Raw genomic sequence first — 19963 nt, forward strand, 5'->3', positions numbered from 1 at the left:
TGGAGTGGGATTCACCCAACACATTTCTACGTGCCGCATTCGTGTAAAAACTGGAGTAAATCACATTGGTTTTTTCAGCAGGATTTTCAAAATGAATCTCCCACACTCTATGCACTGCACAGTGCACTAGCGTGAATCTCATTAAAAAGCTGTGCGAGGCCTATTCCCATTGGAGAGTCTGGCAGCACAACACTGAGTGGGCCACTGTGCATGCACCAATCTGTCATAGTGGAGATCGACGCATGCGCAGTAGCCCCACACTGCTGGCCTTCTGATCACTGGCCAGCCCCACGACCCCACATCACTGGCCGTGCAATTTCCCTCCCCTCCCCCACTCTTCCGGCCTATGGATCGGTGGTCTCCCTGATGTGGCCGGGCCAGCCTTGAACCCCCCCCCCCCCTTGCCTGCCTCAATCCTCCCCCCACCTCCCACACCCTTGGCACTGCCCAATTTTTGGTCAGGGGACAGGCTGGCACTGCCAGGCAGGCAATGCGGAGGGGACGCCCCCCCCCTTACCCCCGACCTCCTAGGGGGGGCCTCCATGGCCCCTTTTCACTCCCACGGGGTCGGGCCACCAGCGCCCTACCAGTGGGGAGCTATTGTAAACCCCGCTGGAGTGAAACACTCTTGGCGGGAGGGGAGGGGTGGTGGGGGGTGGAGGGGGGGGGAGGGGGCGGACGAGGCACTTGCCAGCACGGAGACTTCAGTCCCAGCTTCAGGGTGGCACAGTGGTTAGCACTGGGATTGATTCTCGGCTTGGGTGACTGTGTGGAGCTTGCACTTTCTCCTTGTGTCTGCGTGGGTTTCCTCCCACACTCCAAAGATGTGCATGTTAGGTTGATTGGCCATACTAAATTACCCCTTTGTGTCAGGGAGACGAGCAGGGTAAATACTTGGGGTCATGGGTGGGATTGTTGTTGGTGCAGGACGATGGGCTGAATGGCCTCCTTCTGCACTGTCGTGAATCTATGATTCTAATTATATTAAAATGGCCTTTAACATAATTTATACAGCTCCGCACTGATTTCTGGCACAGAGCTGACAGTGTCTGAAATCCGATGGTCGGGGACACGTGGAGGCCGTGGCACCCAGTGGGAAGCCCGCTACACGGCCTCCGCTCGAGTCTCCCGGCCCCCTGGGAGAATCACCCCCCTGAATTTTTCACCCTCCGCAACTGAGCACAACCTAAAATAAGTCAGATTTTACAATGGGTAGCCAGCTGATCCCTTGTTTTGCCCTAGCCACTGAAAGTTAATGCTGACGCCCACTTTGCCCTTGTCCCTGTCCCAACATTGATTCCTGACTCTTTTGCACGTTGGTCTTTTCCTATGTTTGCTTTGTTCTTATTTGTGGATTTGCCATTTCTAACCCAGACAAAGGGTTGATACTTAAACATGAATCTGTCTTTTCTCTTATAGATAGATGACGGTTGACCTGATGTGTATTTCTGTATTTTATCTTTATATTCCAATGTGGTTTAACTTGGGCTGACAATGTTATAAAATCCAACCAGAGATGCATCATCGACCACTGAACGGTTTAATTGTTTCCTGGTGTGGACAGAATAACACATTCCCTGTTACTTGTACTGTATTTGCACTGAATTGTAAGCATAACTTCAGTTTTTTCCTAAGTATTTCATATAATGGGATTAAATTCAAAGAAATAAGTTGGGTTCTGTCCCTCAGCCTTGTGCTACAAAGTCTATTCCAATAGTTTTATTCCAGAAACACTGGGCTTTGTCAGGCTTGCTTGTGTTAACCAGAGAAGAACATACTAGCCCATTGTACCCTGGTAAAAGTAAAGTTCATTTATTAGTGTCACAAATAGGTTTACATGAACATTGCAATGAAGTTATTGTGAAAATCCCCGTGTCACCACACTCCGGCGCCTGTTCGGGTACACTGAGGGAGAATTTAGCATGGCCATTGCGCCTAACCTACATGTCTTTGGACTGTGGGAGGAAACAGGAACACCCGGAGGAAACTCACACAGACACAGGGAGAACGTGCAAACTCCACACAGACAGTGACCCAAGCCGGGAATCGAACCCGGGTCTCAGGCGCTGTGAGGCAGTAGTGCTAACCACTGTGCCACCCCTATAATACTGAAGAGCAAACATTGCTGGAAGTGCCAATGCCAATGTTTGTGTGTCTGTACTAAAGCCTCAAGTATTAACATGTTTTGTCCATGCAGAAAGGCACAAAGTTGTCTGATCAATTTGCAGCTGTTGAAATTAAACATGGCTTTAAGTCTAAGGTGCTTTTAGGCCAAAGAACAGGCTGAGGATGTGTAGGATCTTGTGTGGTTGATGAAAGGGCTGAGGCCTTCTGCAAGGTAGGGACAGGGACATCTATTTAGAACATTAATGCTGGGTGTACATTGTCAATATTCAACTCAGTCAACAGAAACTGCATAATAAAGGAAAAGAATCTTAAATTTGACAAATTACCTCAGCAGAGGATCAATCAGCTTCTGATTTACATACGCTACATCATATATTTGGCACCATTCATCCTTGATCCATGAGGTGAGGTTCAAGCTATCAAAGAAGAATCGAAGGAACTGTGGAAAAATCATGGAATTATTGAACAATCCCACTGTTTAAATATAATACTGAAGTTTGTGTTTCCAGGGATGAATAAATGCCTTGCTCACTTGGTGCATCTTGTTCACAGGCTGAGAGTTGATAATCTTGGTGAATTGTTTCATGCCCAACTCTTTCAGCCGAAAGGTAGCAAGATAGCATATAACTGGAACAGAAGAAAGCATGTTGGTTATTATTATAGAAACAATAATAATTTCAGGTGAGTAGCTGAGCAATGCAGTCCAGGAATGGCCCAGGCCCAAGCCCCATGTCGGCCAAGTTAGCTGATAATATTTAAGTTGGTTTCAATTAGCTTCAGTTCCACTGGTTTGGCAGGGAGGAAAATCAATGATTTAACCAATGTCTCAGGACCTCGGTAAAAAGCAGCCTTGTGAGCACTGAGTGAAAAGAGGATCAAGTTTGGCTCTGATTTGGATGTAGAAAGAAATTGAACTATGACGTCACAGCCGGCAGGTAAATGATTGGCTGGTGACTGGTAAGTAGTTTCCCTTTTCTTTTTGCTCTTTTGTTTCTCTTGGCATTGTCGTTGTTGCTGTGAGTTAATCAAAAGGTTAAACTGGCAAAAATGGTACAGCAATTATCATGGCGGATTTTAATCTACACATCAATTGGTCAAATCAGGTCGGTCAAGGCAGCCTTGAGGAGGAGTTCATAAAATGTATCTGCGATAGCTTCCTTGAACAGTATGTAATGGAACGGACAAGGGAGCAAGCTATCCTAGATCTGGTCCTGTGTAATAAGACAGGAATAATTAATGATCTTGCAGTTAGGGATCCTCTTGGAAGAAGCGATCACAGTATGGTTGAATTTAAAATACAGATGGAGCGTGAGAAGGTAAAATCCAATACCAGTGTCTTGTGCTTAAACAAAGGAGACTACAAAGGGATGAGGGAGGAGTTGGATAAGGTAGACTGGGAGCAAGAACTTTATGGTGCGACAATTGAGGAACCTTCAAAGCGATCTTTCACAGTGCTCAGCAAAAGTATATACCAGTGATAAAGAAGGACTGTAGAAAAAGAGATAATCCGCTTTGGATATCTAAGGAAATAAAGGAGGGTATCAAATTGAAAGAAAATGCATACAAAGTAGCAAAGATTAGTGGGAACCGAGAGGATTGGGAAATCTTTAAAGATCAGCAGAAAGCCACGAAAAAAGCTATAAAGAAAAGTAAGATGGATTATGAGAGTAAACTCACTCAGAATATAAAAACAGACAGCAAAAGTTTCTACAAATATATAAAATGAAAAAGAGTGGCTAAAGTAAACATTGGTCCTTTAGAGGGTGAGAAGGGAGATGTAATAACTGGAAATGAGAAAATGGCTGAGGCATTGAACAGGTATTTTGTGTCGGTCTTCACGGTGAAAGACACAATTAACATGCCAAAAATTGATGATAGGAAGGCTATGGCAGGTGAGGACCTAGAAACTATCATTATCACGAAAGAGGTAGCGTTGGGCAAGTTAATGGGGCTAAAGGTAGACAAGTCTCCTTGTCCTGATGGAATGCATCCCAGGGTACTAAAAGAGATGGCGGGAGAAATAGTAAATGCACTAGTGGTAATTTACCAAAATTTGCTGGACTCTGGGGTGGTTCCCGCAGATTGGAAAACAGCAAATCTGACGCCACTGTTTAAAAAAGGAGGTAGACAAAAGGCGGGTAACTATAGGCCGGTTAGCTTAATTTCTGTAGTAGGGGAAATGCTTGAATCTATCATCAAGGAAGAAATAGCGAGACATCTGGATATAAATTGTCCCATTGGTAAGACACAGCATGGGTTCATGAAGGGCAGGTCATGTTTGACTAATTTGGTGGAATTCTTTGAGAACATTACACGCGCAGTGGACAATGGGGAACCTGTGGATGTGGTGTATCCGGATTTCTAGAAGGTATTTGACAAGGTGCCGCACCAAAGACTGCTACATAAGATAAAGGTGCACGGTGTTACGGGTAATGTATTAGCATGGATAGAGGATTGGTTAACTAACAGAAAGCAAAGAATGGGGGTAAATGGGTGTTTTCCTGGTTGGCGATCAGTGACTAGTGGTGTGCCTCAGGGATCAATGTTGGGAACGCAATTGTTTATGATTTACATAGATGATTTGGAGTTGGGGACCAAGTGTAGTGTGTCAAAATTCGCAGATGACACTAAGATGGGTGGAAGAGCAAAGTGTGCAGAGGACGCTGAAAGTCCGCAAAGCGATATAGATAGTCTACGTGAGTGGGCGAGGGTCTGGCAGATGGAGTACAATGTTGGTAAATGTGAGGTCATCCATTTTGGTAGGAATAACAGCAAAATGGACTATTATTTAAATGGTAAAAAATTGCAGCATGCTGCTGTGCAGAGGGACCTGAGTATCCTTGTGCAGGAATCTCAAGGAGTTGGTTTGCAGGTGCAGCAGGTAATTAAGAAGGCAAATGGAATTTTGTCCTTCATTGCTAGAGGGATGGAGTTTAAAAACAGCGAGATTATGTTGCAGCTGTATAAGGTGCTGGTGAGGCCACACCTGGAGTACTGTGTACAGTTTTGATCTCCTTACTTGAGAAAGGATATTCTGGCACTGGAGGGGGTGCAGAGGAGATTCACTAGGTTGATTTCAGAGTTGAGAGGGTTGGCTTATGAGGAGAGTCTGAGTAGACTGGGGCTATACTCATTGGAATTCAGAAGAATGAGGGGAGATCTTATAGAAACATATAAGATTATAGGAGCAGGGAGGTTGTTTCCACTGGCGGGTGAAACTAGAACCAGGGGGCATAGCCTCAAAATAAGGGGAAGCTGATTTAGGACTGAGTTGAGGAGGAACTTCTTCACATAAAGGGTTGTGAATCTGTGGAATTCCCTGCCCAGTGAAGCAGTTGAGGCTACCTCGTTGAATGTTTTTAAGGCAAGGATAGATAAATTTTTGAACAGTAAAGGAATTAAGGGTTATGGCGATTGGGCGGGTAAAAAAAGTGGAGCTGAGTCCACAAAAAGATCAGCCATGATCTTATTGAATGGTGGAGCAGGCTCGAGGGCCAGATGCCCTACTCCTGCTCCTAGTTCTTATGTTTATGTTCTTATTCTCCCCATGTCTGTGTGGGTTTCCTCCGGGTGCTCCGGCTTCCTTCCACAGTCCAAAGATGTGCAGGTTAGATTTATTGGCTGTGCTAAATTGCCCCATAGTGTCGGGGGCCTAGCTAGGGTAAATGCATGGAGTTGTGGGGATAGGGCCTGGGTGGGATTGTGGTCAGTGCAGACTCGATGGGCTGAATGGCCTCCTTCTGCACTGTAGGACTGTACGATAAACCTTCTCTGATAACCTTGCTTTGAATGAGGCACTACCTATCATTTCAGACATTTAATTGCAATAAACTAACTCTGAAAGCTCTGAGCTGTCCTCAAATAAATCCTCGGCTGGTTGTGTTTGTATATTAGTTTCTCTACCTGTAATTTACTGTGCCTAGCTATGGTGCCTTGTTTTATTTAACCATGGGGAGTCAGAAATCCAAGCATGTGTTTGGAGTGGACCGGCAGATATCAGCAGGTACAATCTTCATAATATGTTCATTTGCAAACCAGTCACACCTGGAAAACAGATTCCTGTTGAGGCACTTCTCTTAAGAAATTCCAATTCCACGAGAGTTCTTACAGCACTCAGAAATATCCTCCAGGCAACACATGTTTCACATTGTACACAGAACTCCGGTAATCAGTGGCAATCGCCCTCTTGCTGGAATTCTTTCCTCTCCTCCTCCTCCCTTGGAAGTGCTGCCTTAGAGATGGGATTTACGACCATTTAGAAAGATGCGGATTAATCCGGGATAATCAGCACGGATTCGTGAAGGGCAAGTCGTGCCACACAAATTTGATAGAATTTTTTGAGGAGGTAACTAAGTGTGTTGAAGAAGGTAGGGCAGTTGATGTCATATACATGGATTTTAGTAAGGCGTTTGATAGGGTCCCCCATGGTCGGCTTATGATGAAAGTGAGGAGGTGTGGGATAGAGGGAAAGTTGGCCGATTGGATAGGTAACTGGCTGTCTGATCGAAGACAGAGGGTGGTGGTGGATGGAAAATTTTCGGATTGGAGGCAGGTTGCTAGCGGAGTGCCACAGGGATCAGTGCTTGGTCCTCTGCTCTTTGTGATTTTTATTAATGACTTAGAGGAGGGGGCTGAAGGGTGGATCAGTAAATTTGCTGATGACACCAAGATTGGTGGAGTAGTGGATGAGGTGGAGGGCTGTTGTAGGCTGCAAAGAGACATAGATAGGATGCAAAGCTGGGCTGAAAAATGGCAAATGGAGTTTAACCCTGATAAATGTGAGGTGATTCATTTTGGTAGGATTAATTTAAATGTGGATTACAGGGTCAAAGGTAGGGTTCTGAAGACTGTGGAGGAGCAGAGAGATCTTGGGGTCCATATCCACAGATCTCTAAAGGTTGCCACTCAAGTGGATAGAGCTGTGAAGAAGGCCTATAGTGTGTTAGCTTTTATTAACAGGGGGTTGGAGTTTAAGAGCCGTGAGGTTATGCTGCAACTGTACAGGACCTTGGTGAGACCACATTTGGAATATTGTGTGCAGTTCTGGTCACCTCACTATAAGAAGGATGTGGAAGCGCTGGAAAGAGTGCAGAGGAGATTTACCAGGATGCTGCCTGGTTTGGAGGGTAGGTCTTATGAGGAAAGATTGAGGGAGCTGGGGCTGTTCTCTCTGGAGCGGAGGAGGCTGAGGGGAGACTTAATAGAGGTTTATAAAATGATGAAGGGGATAGATAGAGTGAACGTTCAAAGACTATTTCCTCGGGTGGATGGAGCTATTACAAGGGGGCATAACTATAGGGTTCATGGTGGGAGATGTAGGAAGGATATCAGAGGTAGGTTCTTTACGCAGAGAGTGGTTGGGGTGTGGAATAGACTGCCTGCAGTGATAGTGGAGTCAGACACTTTAGGAACATTTAAGCGGTAATTGGATAGGCACATGGAGCACACCAGGATGATAGGGAGTGGGATAACTTGATCTTGGTTTCAGATAAAGCTCGGCACAACATCGTGGGCCGAAGGGCCTGTTCTGTGCTGTACTGTTCTATGTTCTATGTTATGGGGCGCCCTCTGTCGCAGGGTCCATTTTTCACATGTGAACTTGCATTATGAGTGTTGCCAGCCTGTTTGCCCCCCATCCTATCTTCACCCAACATCTCTGCACTGTGATGATACTGTGCCTTTAAGAAATGTGTTTTAATCATGTTTCTTGTGAGGGGTATGTTTGAAATTCAGCTCTGTTTTCCACAGTGCCAATTTGTCTGGGAAAATAGGCAGCTCAAATGTTGAGAATGCAGGATAATGACTGATTGTGGCTAATGATGTGTGTCTAAATAGAGTTAATGCATTTCTGTTTATTTAGTTTTTCCCCTGGGGTTTCAGATTAGGGTTTTGATTAGGTTGATTGACAGTCATGTGCTTAAGGGGAGGAGCTAAATTTATGTGAAAAGCAGGCAGTTACCACCAGGTTCTGAAATAAGCAAGAGCTCTCACTCTCTCTCTCGCCAGAGGAGTTCTGGAGGCTCGAGAACTGGCAGCCCAAGCTCAAGCACATAAGCCTGTGTGTTGCTAACTGATTTAGAAGAGGAGTTTAAGTCTATAAGAGGAATATTGCTTGACTTGAAACGAGTAGAGATAAATTAGCAGTTAAGCTTCTGACTATCCACTCTGTCCATGTCCCTCATAATCTTGTAGACTTCTATCAGGTCGCCCCTCAACCTCCGTCGTTCCAGTGAGAACAAACCAAGTTTCTCCAACCTCTCCTCATAGCAAATGCCCTCCATGCCTGGTAAATCTTTTCTGTACCCTCTCCAAAGCCTATGCATTCTTCTGGTAGTGTGGCGAACAGAATTGGACACTATATTCCAAGTGCGACCTAACTAAGCATGCCGTATACCTTCTTGACTACCTTCTCCACCTGCGTGGCCACTTTCAGTGACCTGTGTACCTGTACACCCACATCCCTCTGCCTATCAACACGCTTAAGGGTTCTGCCATTTACTGTACATTTTCAACTGTATTCGGCCTTCCAAAATGCATTACCTCACATTTGTCTGGATTAAATTCCATCTGCCATCTCTCCGCCCAAGTCTCCAACCGATCTATATTCTGCTGTATCCTCTGATGGTCCTCATCGCCATACACAAATCCACCAACCTTTGTGTCGACCGCAAACTTATTAATCAAACCAGTTACATTTTCCTCCAAATCATTTATATATATTACAAACAGCAAAGATCCCAGCACTGATCCCTGAGGAACGCTACTAATCACAGCCCTCCATTCAGAAACGCACCCTTCCACTGCTACTCTCTGTCTTCTATGACCAAGCCAGCTCTGTATCCATCTTGCCAGCTCACCTCTGATCCCGTGCAACTTCACCTTCTGTAACAGTCTGCCATGAGGGACCTTGTCAAGGGCCTTACTGAAGTCCATGTAGACAACAACCACTGCCCTACCCTCTTCAATCATTTTTATCACTTCCTCGAAAAACCCGATCAAGTTAGTGAGATACGACCTCCCCTTCACAAAACCATGTTGCCTCTCGCTAATACTTCCACTTATTTCCAAGTGGGAGTAAATCCTGTCTAGAAGAATACTCTCCAATAATTTCCCTACCACTGACATAAGGCTCACTGGCCTGTAATTACCTGGAATATCTAGTTTCTCTCAAGGCCCCAGCAGTGGGATATGATTTTGAACAAATGGCTAGCAGTTCCCTTACCCACATACAGGTTGCTTTCCGACCGCAGGGAGGTCCTTCCATCCTGTACATAATATTCATTCACTACCACATCAAGCAGTGGCCTGTAATATAAACAGCCTGACAAGACTTCCACAATGAATGTCTGTTCAACTTCACCTTGTGCCTGCAAGAAAAGAACAAATGACAATAAAAAAAAGATATAGAACACTGCAAAATAACCAAGTCCCAAGTTGTAAATGGAACTGGAGCTACATTTTAAATAAAACTTCAGTGTCTTTGTGTTAAACACAAGAGACAGACTCAGTAAATACAGATTTAGCAGAATCAATATCACGATGAATGCACATCATGTGTCACGTTTTCAATTGAACTGTGTGGAGGTAATGGAGTGTGTAAATGAGAACAGGGAAAGCATGTCCCTGGCTTCCAGCTAATTTACGCAGAACCAGTGGGGCCATTGATTCTGAGTATATATCACCAGTGCCCTGTGCTAATCGACCGATCATGTACTGTTGGAAAAGGTGCATTAATTCTACCTCATCTTTATTTTGTCTCTGCCTTTCCTGTGTCACTCAGGAATGGCAGTTAACCATCTAATCTGCTTGCTAAAGGAATAGTTTGGCCTGTACTTAGTCACACTCTCAGTCTAGCAGTGGATGCAGGGCAGGAGAGAATGAGAATCACACTCCGCCACTTTATAATGAAGTACATTAATGCTGTGCCCAAAATACAAAGAATTCTTCAGGCCAAGAGCATAGACAGGTGATTTGATCCCCGGTAATTGCCTTTGGATGTGTGTAATACACTGTCTGGTAGGATTCCAGTTGCAATTTCTCAAGATGGGATCTAGTTTCTCAAGTAATTCATAAATGTTCTTCAATTCATAAAATTTGATGTCCCTGAAATTTAGCTTAGCTGTTGAACACTGGTGAATGGTTACAAATCTCTTTCAAACTAAACAAAAGAGCTCTCTTTTGAGCTCAGTCCTTTATATCGGTTATGATCACCATGATCATACACCCATGATTATGTTCATCACTTTATCCACATGTGAAAGGAGTCCTGTGTTGAGCACAGGTAGCCTCATCACACCAGGGTGTTACACTCCTTGCACAAATTTCCACTCATTCTTGTAGAAAATCAAGAGGGAAAAAGGGAGGGAGGGAAGAACTAAAAACAATCATGATCACTAGAGAAAAAGTAACGGGAAAACAATGGGACTAAAGGCTGACAAATCCCCTGGACCTGATGGCCTGCACCCTAGAGTCTCAAAGGAGGTGGCTGCAGAGATTGCTTTGAGATGCATTGGTTGTAATCTTTCAAGGTTCAGTGGAGTTTAGAACAATGAGAGGTGATCTTGTTGAAACATGTAAGATTCTGAAGGGGCTTGAGAGGGTAGAGGCTGAGAGGATGTTTCCCCACATAGGGGACTCTATAAAAAGCGGCACCGTTTATTTACTTATAGAAAATTAACCAGACGTTCTACTTCAAATGTGTGCCTTTAACATCTACATTCCTTTCAGCTCTCCAACCCTACGAGACAATCAGTCCCTAGCTTAAATTATATTCACACACAGACCCACAAGTCCGAATCACAGAATAACACAATAGACAGAAATATTAATAACACCATCTTCTGTCACAGTCCACTTTCCTGCCTGCACCCCCATTACTCTTGTTATCCCTTGTAGATAAAAAAAATCTGTGTAACTCAGCCAATTGAGGGATCTCCCATTTAAGATGAAGATGAGGAAGAATTTCATCTCCCAGAACGCAAAGTGAAGCAGCCACCCAGTGGAATTCTCTTCCACTGAGAGCAGTGGAGGCTGCGTCACTGAATATATTCAAGGCTGAGTTACACAGATTTTTTTTATCTACAAGGGATATCAAGAGTAACGGGGGTGCAGGCAGGAAAGTGGACTGTGACAGAAGATGGTGTCATTAATATTTCCGTCTATCGTGTTATTCTGTGAATCGGGCTTGTGGGTCTGTGTGTGAATATAATTTAAATTAAGCCGGGGACTGATTGTCTGGTAGGGTTGGAGAGCTGAAAGGAATGTAGGTGTTAAAGGCATACATTTGAAGTAGGACGTCGGGTTAATTTTCTATAAGTAAATAAACAGTGGATAGAAATTTGCATTTGGAGATAAGTCAATGTTTGGATTTTTAGCTGTTGAATTTCAAAGAGAAGTAAAAATACCTTTACAGCTTGCAAAGGTTTCGTAGTGAGTGGCATGGTTAGTGCTATTGTCTCACAGTGCTAGGGACCCAGGTTCGATTCTGGTCTTGGATGACATTCTTTGTGGAGTTTGCACATTCTCCTCATGTGTGTGTGGGTTTTCTCCAGATTCTTTGGCTTCCTACCACTGTCCAAAAATGTGCAGGTTAGGTGAATCAGCCATGCTAAATTTCCCCTTAGTGTCCAAATATGTGTAGGTTAGGTGGATTATCCATGATAAATGCATGGGATTATGGGGATCGGACAGGAGTGAGCCTTGGTGAGATGCTCTTTTGGAGAGTTGCTGCAAACTTGATGGGCCGAGTGACCTACTTCTGCACTATAGGGATTCTATGGTTCTGTAAATAACGAGAGATTATTAAATTTTATTTGACCTGAAAATGGGGACAGTAGAGATCATGTGAAAGGTTTTACACTCTGGAAAGGTTAAGTTTTAAAGAGCAGCTAAGCAAAATGGAGTCAAAGATGAAAGGTGAAAAGATACTTAATGAGAATTGTTGAGAGGTGTGTTTGGGGCTGGTGATGTGACGTCCGAGGGTGACAATCTGTCCTGGGAATGGAGCTGTCAAGAGGCAAAGTGAAGCAGCCACCCAGCTAAACCAGAAAAGTGTCTGTTTTCACACAGCAGAGTGATACTTCGAAGCTTCTTGAATTTCCACAGCAGAGTGGGAGTGGGTGAGAAGCACTGAAATAACCTTTGCCACAGCAACAGCGGGTTTGATTTGTGGTAATGTTACTGGAATTTTTATAGTTAAATATCTCAAAGGGATTGTTACCTAACAGGTGCTTATTTCTGAGTCTGACCAAATAGTTTAACTTTATTTATTCGTGTCACAAGTGGTCTTATATTATCACTGCAATGAAGTTACTATGAAAATCCCCGAGTCACCATACTCCAGCGCCTGTTTGGGTACACTGTGGGAGAATTTAGCACGGCCAAATGCACCTAACCAGCATGTCTTTCAGACTGTGGGAGGAAACCGGAGCACCCGGAGGAAACCCACGCAGACACGGGGAGAATGTGCAAACTCCGCACAGACAGTGACCCAAGCCAGGAATGGAACCCAGGTCCCTGGCGCTGTGAGACAGCACTGCTAACCACTGTGCAACCGTGCCACCCGGAGGAAACCCACGCAGACATGGGGAGAACGTGCAAACTCCACACAGAATGTCACCCAAGGCCAGAATCGAACCTGGGTCTCTAGTGCTGTGAGGCAACAGTACTAACCACTGTGCCACCATGTCACCCATTATAAAACCTTTGCAAAGTCATTTTTGGGGAATGTTTTGGGTACAAAACATTGGGTACATTCAAGGCAGAGCTGAACATATTTTTGGGTGCCAATGACTTAAATTATATGGGGATAGTGTGGATAAGTGGAAATGAGGTAGAAGATGAGCCATGATTTTGTTGAATGTGAAGCAGGCTCGAAGGACTAAATAACCGACTCCTCATGTGCTTGTTTGAAGATGGTGGTAAAATGGATTGATGACTAGTTTTTCATCGTTATTGTTTACTTTTCCAGACACATGCATAGAAAATGCTGAACTGTCAGATGGTACACATTGCTGCTACACATTGCTGCTACACATTGCTGCTACTGCGCATCGGTGGCGGAGGGAATGAATGTTTGTAGATGGGGTGTCAATTAACTGGGCTGTTTTGTCCTGGATGGTGTCAAACTTTGAGTGCTGTTGGAGCCGCACACATTCATGCAAGTGGAGATGACATCACACTCCAGACTTGTGTCTTGTCGATGGTGGACAAGCTATGGGCAGTCAGGTGGTGGGTTACTGGGCCTGATTTTACCAAAACTTCATGCCCGTTTTTGGGCGTGAAATCGTGGTAAAGTTGGGCATCGGACCTTTAACGTGATCTGCACCCGAATCCGAGCAGATCACGCCTTTACCGACACCCGATTCGGGCGCAGGTCCGGCCTGCGCCCGAATCGGGCGGCCCGACGATTTAAATGCACTTGCATGCATTTAAATCGACTTAATGAACTGCGCGCCCAACTCTACCGCCAAATCCCACTTTAGCGTCTTCTGGCCCGATCCGCGTCCGCGCTGTTACCAACCTGCAAAATAAAAGTCTGAAGTCGCCGCTGCAGCCTCCGGAGAGCGGGGTCAGAGACTGCAACGGCTCTCTGACCCAGGTCATCCTCTGGTCGGGGTGGAAGCGGGGTGGGAGGAGGAGAGGGGGTGTGACGTCTCATCCCCTGGGGAGGTTCGGGGGGTGGGGGGGGGGGGGTGAGTGGAGGGGACGTGACGTATCATCTCCTGGGGGGAGGGGGGGGAGAAGGGGAATGACGCACCATCCCCTGGGGGAGAGGAGAGGGGGTGTGACGTCTCGTCCCCTGGTGGGGGGGGGGGGGGGCGGGGCGGAGGAGAGGGGGTGTGATGTCTCATCCTCTGGTAGGGTGGGAGGGGAGGGGGTGTGACCGATCATCCCCTGGGGGGCGGTGGGGGGGGGGGGGAGCGTTTGTGACCAATCATCCTCTGGTCGGGGGGAGGGTTCCGCTGCGTGTCTGCGGCCGATCCCTCCTGGCACCATCACTGGTACACTACCAGCCACAGATTACTCTTCCCTGCAGGTGCGAGAGAGTGGGAGAGATGGCTGTGGCTGGTAGATTACCAGTGATGGTGCCAGGAGAGATCGGCCACAGACAGGCAGCGGAACCCCCCTGACCAGAGGATGATACATCACACCCCCTCTCCACACCCTCCAGGGGATGATCGGTCACACCCCCTCCCCCCCCCGCCCCGACCAGAGGATGATCATCAGAGAGCTGCTCTTTCTGCTTTTTCTTTCGCGCCCGGGCGCGCTGTCAGATTTTTTTCGACCTGCGCATGCGCAGTTCAGGGCTCCGATCAGTCCGCCAGCGCTAAGCCCCGCCCACAGCGCGGATCGGGCCCGAGCCGGCAAAACGCTTATGGGCGCGCTGGAAAGAGGATTCCAGGCGCGGATCTATTTGACGCTCGGGTCTGGCACTTAGACTCAAAATGGTAAAATTCCCCCCACTGTCTGCAGAATTCTCAGCCTCTCACTTTTCTTGCTGCTTTGGTATTTATATGGCTCGTCCTGTTCAGTTTCTGGTCAATGGGAAACTCCAGGATGTTGATATTATGCTTTTGTTTACTTTAATTAGGCATAACCACAAAGAAACCTTTCATTTGTGTGGGCACTGTAACTCTTAAGGGACGGATTGTTTGTGTTGTTGTGGAAGATTAGAGTGCACTTGGTAATATGTGGTGAAAATGGTTAGAATACTAGCTACAGAACAAACTGTATGAAATGATGTACAGTCATCAATGTACATTCCACTATTGCAATTGAGAACTTGTGAAGGTTATTTCACATCACAGAAGATTCTTTCCATTTTCTTGTCAGTTTTCACCCCTTCTCTTGATTTTCTTTATTCATTCAGGGATATCGGCATCACCAGTAAGGCCTGCATTCTTCAATGCATTTCAAACACCAAGAAAGTTTTCCAGCGGTGGGCTGAGACCCAGGTCAGTTGTCCACTGAATGGTGTAGGCAGCCAAATAGTATGTGTAAGGCCCCCATTAGGGCCAAATGCATTCTGTTGCCATTGCAGTGGTTCCCCACCATATGACAAAGCCACCAGCTCCATTGAGGTGACCATTCTGAAGCAGACCAAAGATCATCAGAACCAGAGGCTTCATGGCTCAATGTCAACAAAACGAAGGAGATAGTCATCGACTTCAGGAACCCATCTACATCAACGGGGCCAAAGTGGAAATGGTTGAGAGCTTCAAGTTTCTTGGTGTCCAGATCGCCAACAACCTGTCCTGGCCCCTCCATGCAGACGCTATAGTTAAGAAAGCCCACCAACGCCTCTACTTTCTCAGGAGACTAAGATAAATTTGGCACATCTGCTACGACTCTCACGAACTTCTACAGATGCACCATAGAAAGCATTCTTTTCGGTTGTATCACAGCTTGGTATGGCTCCTGCTCTGTCCAAGACGGCAATAAAATACAAGAGTCGTGAACAAAGCCCAGTCCATCACTCAAACCAGCCTTCCATCCATTGACACTGTCGATACTTCCCACTGCCTTGGAAAAGCAGCCAGCATAATCAAGGACCCCACGTACCCCGGACATACTCTCTTCTACCTTCTTCCATTGGGAAAAAATACAAAAGTCTAAGGACACGTACCAACTGACTCAAAAACATCTTCTTCCCCGCTGCCAACAGGCTTTTGAATGGACCTATCTATCATGAAGTTGATCTTTCTCTACACCCGAGCTATGACTGCAACATTAAATTCTGCACTCTCTCCTTTCCTTCATTTTGCTTTATCTGTCTAGTGCACAGGAAACTATATGCTCACTGTATACTCATAGATGTGAAAATGATAAATCAAATCAAAAACAAACATTATCGGAAGGATATGATTGCACTGGAGGGGGTGCAGAGGAGGTTCACCAGAGTGCTGCCTGGGATGGAACATTTAAGTTATGAAAAGAAATTGGATAGATTTGGGTTGTTTTTGTTGGAGCAGGGAAGGCTGAGGGTCGACCTGATCGAGGTGTATAAGATTATGAGGACAGGGAACAGTTTTTCCCCTTGATTGAAAGGTCAGTTACGAGAGGACACAAGTTCAAGGTGAGGGGCACCTCACCTTGAAAGAAGTTTGGGAGGATGTGAGGAAAAATATTTATCCAGAGGGCGGTGACGGTTCTGGAATGGGCTGCTTGGGAGGCTGATGGAGGCAGGTTGCCTCGCATCCTTTAAAAAATACCTGGATGAGCACTTGGCATGTCATAATATTCAAGGCTATGGGCCAAGTACGAGAAAGTTGATAAATGGGATTAGGTAGGTAGAACAGGTGTTTCTCATCTGAGTGTTTGACAAAGTCCCGCATAAGAGATTATCGTGCAAGATTAAAGCGCATGGGATTGGGGGAAGTGTATTGAGATGGATAAGTTGGCAGAGAGGAAACAAAGGGTAGGTATTATGGGTCCTTGGCAGGCAGTAACTAGTGGGGTGCCACAGGGATTGGTGCTGGGACCTCAACTATTCATAATATATATTTATGATTTGGACGGGGGAACAAAATGTAACATCTCAAAGTTTGCAGATGATACCAAGTTGGGTGGGAGGGTGAACTGTGACGAGGATGCAGAGATCCTTCAGAAGTTGGGTGAGTGGGCAAATCAGTGGCAGATGCAATATAATTTGGATAAAAATGAAGTTATTCACTTTGGAAGTAAAAACAAGAAGGCAGATTACTACCTGAATGGCTGTAAATTGGGAGAGGGGAGTGTGCAGTGGGACCTGGGAGTCCTTGTGCACCAGTCACTGAAGGTAAGCATGCAGGTGCAGCAGGCGGTAAAGAAGGCAAATGGTATGTTGGCCTTCATTGCGAGAGGTTTCGAGTACAGGGCCAGGGATGCGTTGTTGCAATTATACAGGGCCTTGGTGAGGCCACACCTAGAATACTGTATGCAGTTTTGGTCTCTTTTTCTGAGGAAGGATGTTCTTGCTCTCGAGGGAGTGCAGCGAAGGTTTACCAGGCTGACTCCGGGGATGGTGGGACTGATGTATGAGGAGAGATTGACTAGGTTAAGATTGTTTTCGCTGGAGTTCAGATGAATGAGGGGGGATCTCACAGAGACTTATAAAATTCTAACAGGACTAGACAGGGTAGATGCAGGAAGAATGTTCCCAATGGTGAGGGTGTCCAGAACCAGGGGTCACAGTCTAAGGATTTGGGGTAGACCATTTAGGACAGACATGAGGAGAGATTTCTTCACCCAAAGAGTGGTGAGCCTGTGGAATTCATTACCACAGGAAGTAGTTGATGCCAAAACATTGAATGCATTCAAGAGGCGGCTGGATATAGCACTTGGGACAAATGGGATCAAAGGTTATGGGGAGAAAGCAAGATTAGGCGATTGAATTGGATGATCAGCCATGATCGTAATGAATGGTAGAGCAGATTGAAGGGCCAAATGGCCTCCCCCTGCTCCTATTTTCTATGTTTCTATGTCGGTGCAGACTCGATGGGCTGAAGGGCCTCTCCTGCACTGTGTGAACTGCGCAGAAGAGGTGCTGCAAAGTTGGCAGTGTTTCAATGAGATGTTAAATCCTGTCCGATCAGATTCCCTTCATACACGATAGCTTTCTCTTACTTTGAGTAATTACAATGCAGGGTCCAGTGACGAACTGACTAACTTCATCACTAAGAATCCCTGTGAAACCATTTTGCTGTGTCAGTAGCTCACTTGATAGCTCATTTGTTTCCTCAGCAAGATAGTCTCCTTGTAATGAATGCTTCATCAAAGTGTTCAACACACAGAATAATCAATGCATAGGACAAAGTTACCAGACAGAAATCTCATCTGCGGGTCAGGTACCTTCATAAACAGTTAATGAATGCCAATTGGTTTCAAAGCTCTGAACATCCTTTCTGAGTTTACACGATGTTCACATCGTGTTTTTATTTCATTTTTATAAAGGTCAACAAACGTACTGGGACTTCCTGGTCAGGAAGAATTGGGATTACAGCAAAAATCTTGAGGCAATGGAAATGAGTTGTACGCTCACTGCAGCATTATACTGGATCAGTGGCGGGGGGGGGGGGCGGCGGGGGGTGAGGCACGGTGAGGGTGGGGGTGGAGGGGGTTGGAATTAAAAAGGTAAAGTTTTCATGAAAAAATACTCTTTGGCAAATCTATTTTCATTACCTACAACCAGCGCAGTGATGTAAATCTAGGTTACTTGTTTGAGATGTCAGCTTGATATGTAATATGAATGTTCTGATTCTTATTCCACCCAGTTAGAAGATTGTCAACCATTGCCCATTTAATCAGATTACAAGCAGGGGATATGTTATCATTCTGATTGAAGATCTGACATTTTCACTGCCTCTGGTGAAGCACTGTGACATTCGGCAGCAATCCTGTACAAATGGCTGCTACAGAAATTGACAGCGTGTGCTGTGACCTCTGAACCATTTGCTGTAATCATTCTTCACATTTCAGTCAAAATCTCCAGTAAGTCGCCACTGAAATAACACAAAGAATGCTCTGTTATTTCCTTTCCCAAAGGTGCTGATTCCTTGTTGGGCTCTGATCCCTTGCCCAAGTAATGATTTTTCACAGGCAAGCTTTCACCACGAGTGCCAGCAGATTATTCAACCGCCCCGGCTCTATACCTAATCTTGTCCTCAGTGATGCAAATGCAAAAACAGCAGATGCTAGAAATCTAAAATCAACAGAAAAAGTGCTGGAAACGCTCATTCGCTCTGCAGCATCCTTAGAAAGAGAAACAGAATTAACAGGCTGAGGCTTTTGGCCTTGCCCTGGTGGGAATGGAGGTGAATGTTGCCTGACAATTCCTGGTGCTTGGCCACATGCTGGTTTCCCAGCCCTGATCCTGATGCTAGTCATTTTTTAAATCAAAACTGGTTTGGAGCTGGCAGGTCAACGCACCCCCACAAGGAATAAACAGATCATTCTCAGGATTGCTTGCTGTTACTAATGGGGTACTGCAAGGATCTGTGCTCGCTACGATAGCGGCATTTAAGGGGCAATTAGACAAATACACGAATAGAATGGGAATAGAACATAGAACATAGAACAGTACAGCACAGAACAGGCCCTTTGGCCCACGATGTTGTGCTGAGCTTTATCTGAAACCAAGATCAAGCTATCCCACTCCCTATCATCCTGGTGTGCTCCATGTGCCTATCCAATAACCGCTTAAATGTTCCTAAAGTATCTGACTCCACTATCACTGCAGGCAGTCCATTCCACACCCCAACCTCTCTCTGCGTAAAGAACCTACCTCTGATATCCTTCATATATCTCCCACCACGAACCCTATAGTTATGCCCCCTTGTAATAGCTCCATCCACCCGAGGAAATAGTCTTTGAACGTTCACTCTATCTATCCCCTTCATCATTTTATAAACCTCTATTAAGTCTCCCCTCAGCCTCCTCCACTCCAGAGAGAACAGCCCTAGCTCCCTCAACCTTTCCTCATAAGACCTACCCTCCAAACCAAGCAGCATCCTGGTAAATCTCCTCTGCACTCTTTCCAGCACTTCCACATCCTTCTTATAGTGAGGTGACCAGAACTGCACACAATATTCCAAATGTAAAGGAAGGATAGAAGGATACGGACTCTAAGTGCATATGGTTTTAGTTTAGGCCGGCAGCATGGTCGGCGCAGGCTTGGAGGGCCGAAGGGCCTGTTCCTGTGCTGAACTGTTCTTTGTTCGCAATCTATATAAATGATTTAGATGTGGGGACCAATTGTGATATTTCCAAATTTGCTGATGACACCAAACTGGATGGGAACTTAAGTTGTGAGGAGGATGCAAGGAGGCTTCAAGAAGACTTGGACATGCTAATTGAA

General features: G+C 45.6%; 1 protein-coding gene across 1 annotated transcript in view; it reads right to left on the reverse strand.

The window, feature by feature from the left end:
- Window positions 1-19963, reverse strand: part of cfap99 (cilia and flagella associated protein 99) — a 128492-nt gene that overhangs the window by 101488 nt on the left and 7041 nt on the right. Inside the window, exons 2-4 of the mRNA XM_078213891.1 lie at window positions 9350-9494; window positions 2660-2754; window positions 2454-2566 (exon numbers count right to left, since the gene is read on the reverse strand). Of these exons, the coding sequence (XP_078070017.1) occupies window positions 2454-2566; window positions 2660-2754; window positions 9350-9494 (353 nt within the window). The remainder of the gene's footprint in view (window positions 1-2453; window positions 2567-2659; window positions 2755-9349; window positions 9495-19963) is intronic.

The sequence above is a fragment of the Mustelus asterias genome, chromosome 6, assembly GCF_964213995.1.
Source record: "Mustelus asterias chromosome 6, sMusAst1.hap1.1, whole genome shotgun sequence".
In the NCBI taxonomy this organism is placed as follows: Eukaryota; Metazoa; Chordata; class Chondrichthyes; order Carcharhiniformes; family Triakidae; genus Mustelus; species Mustelus asterias.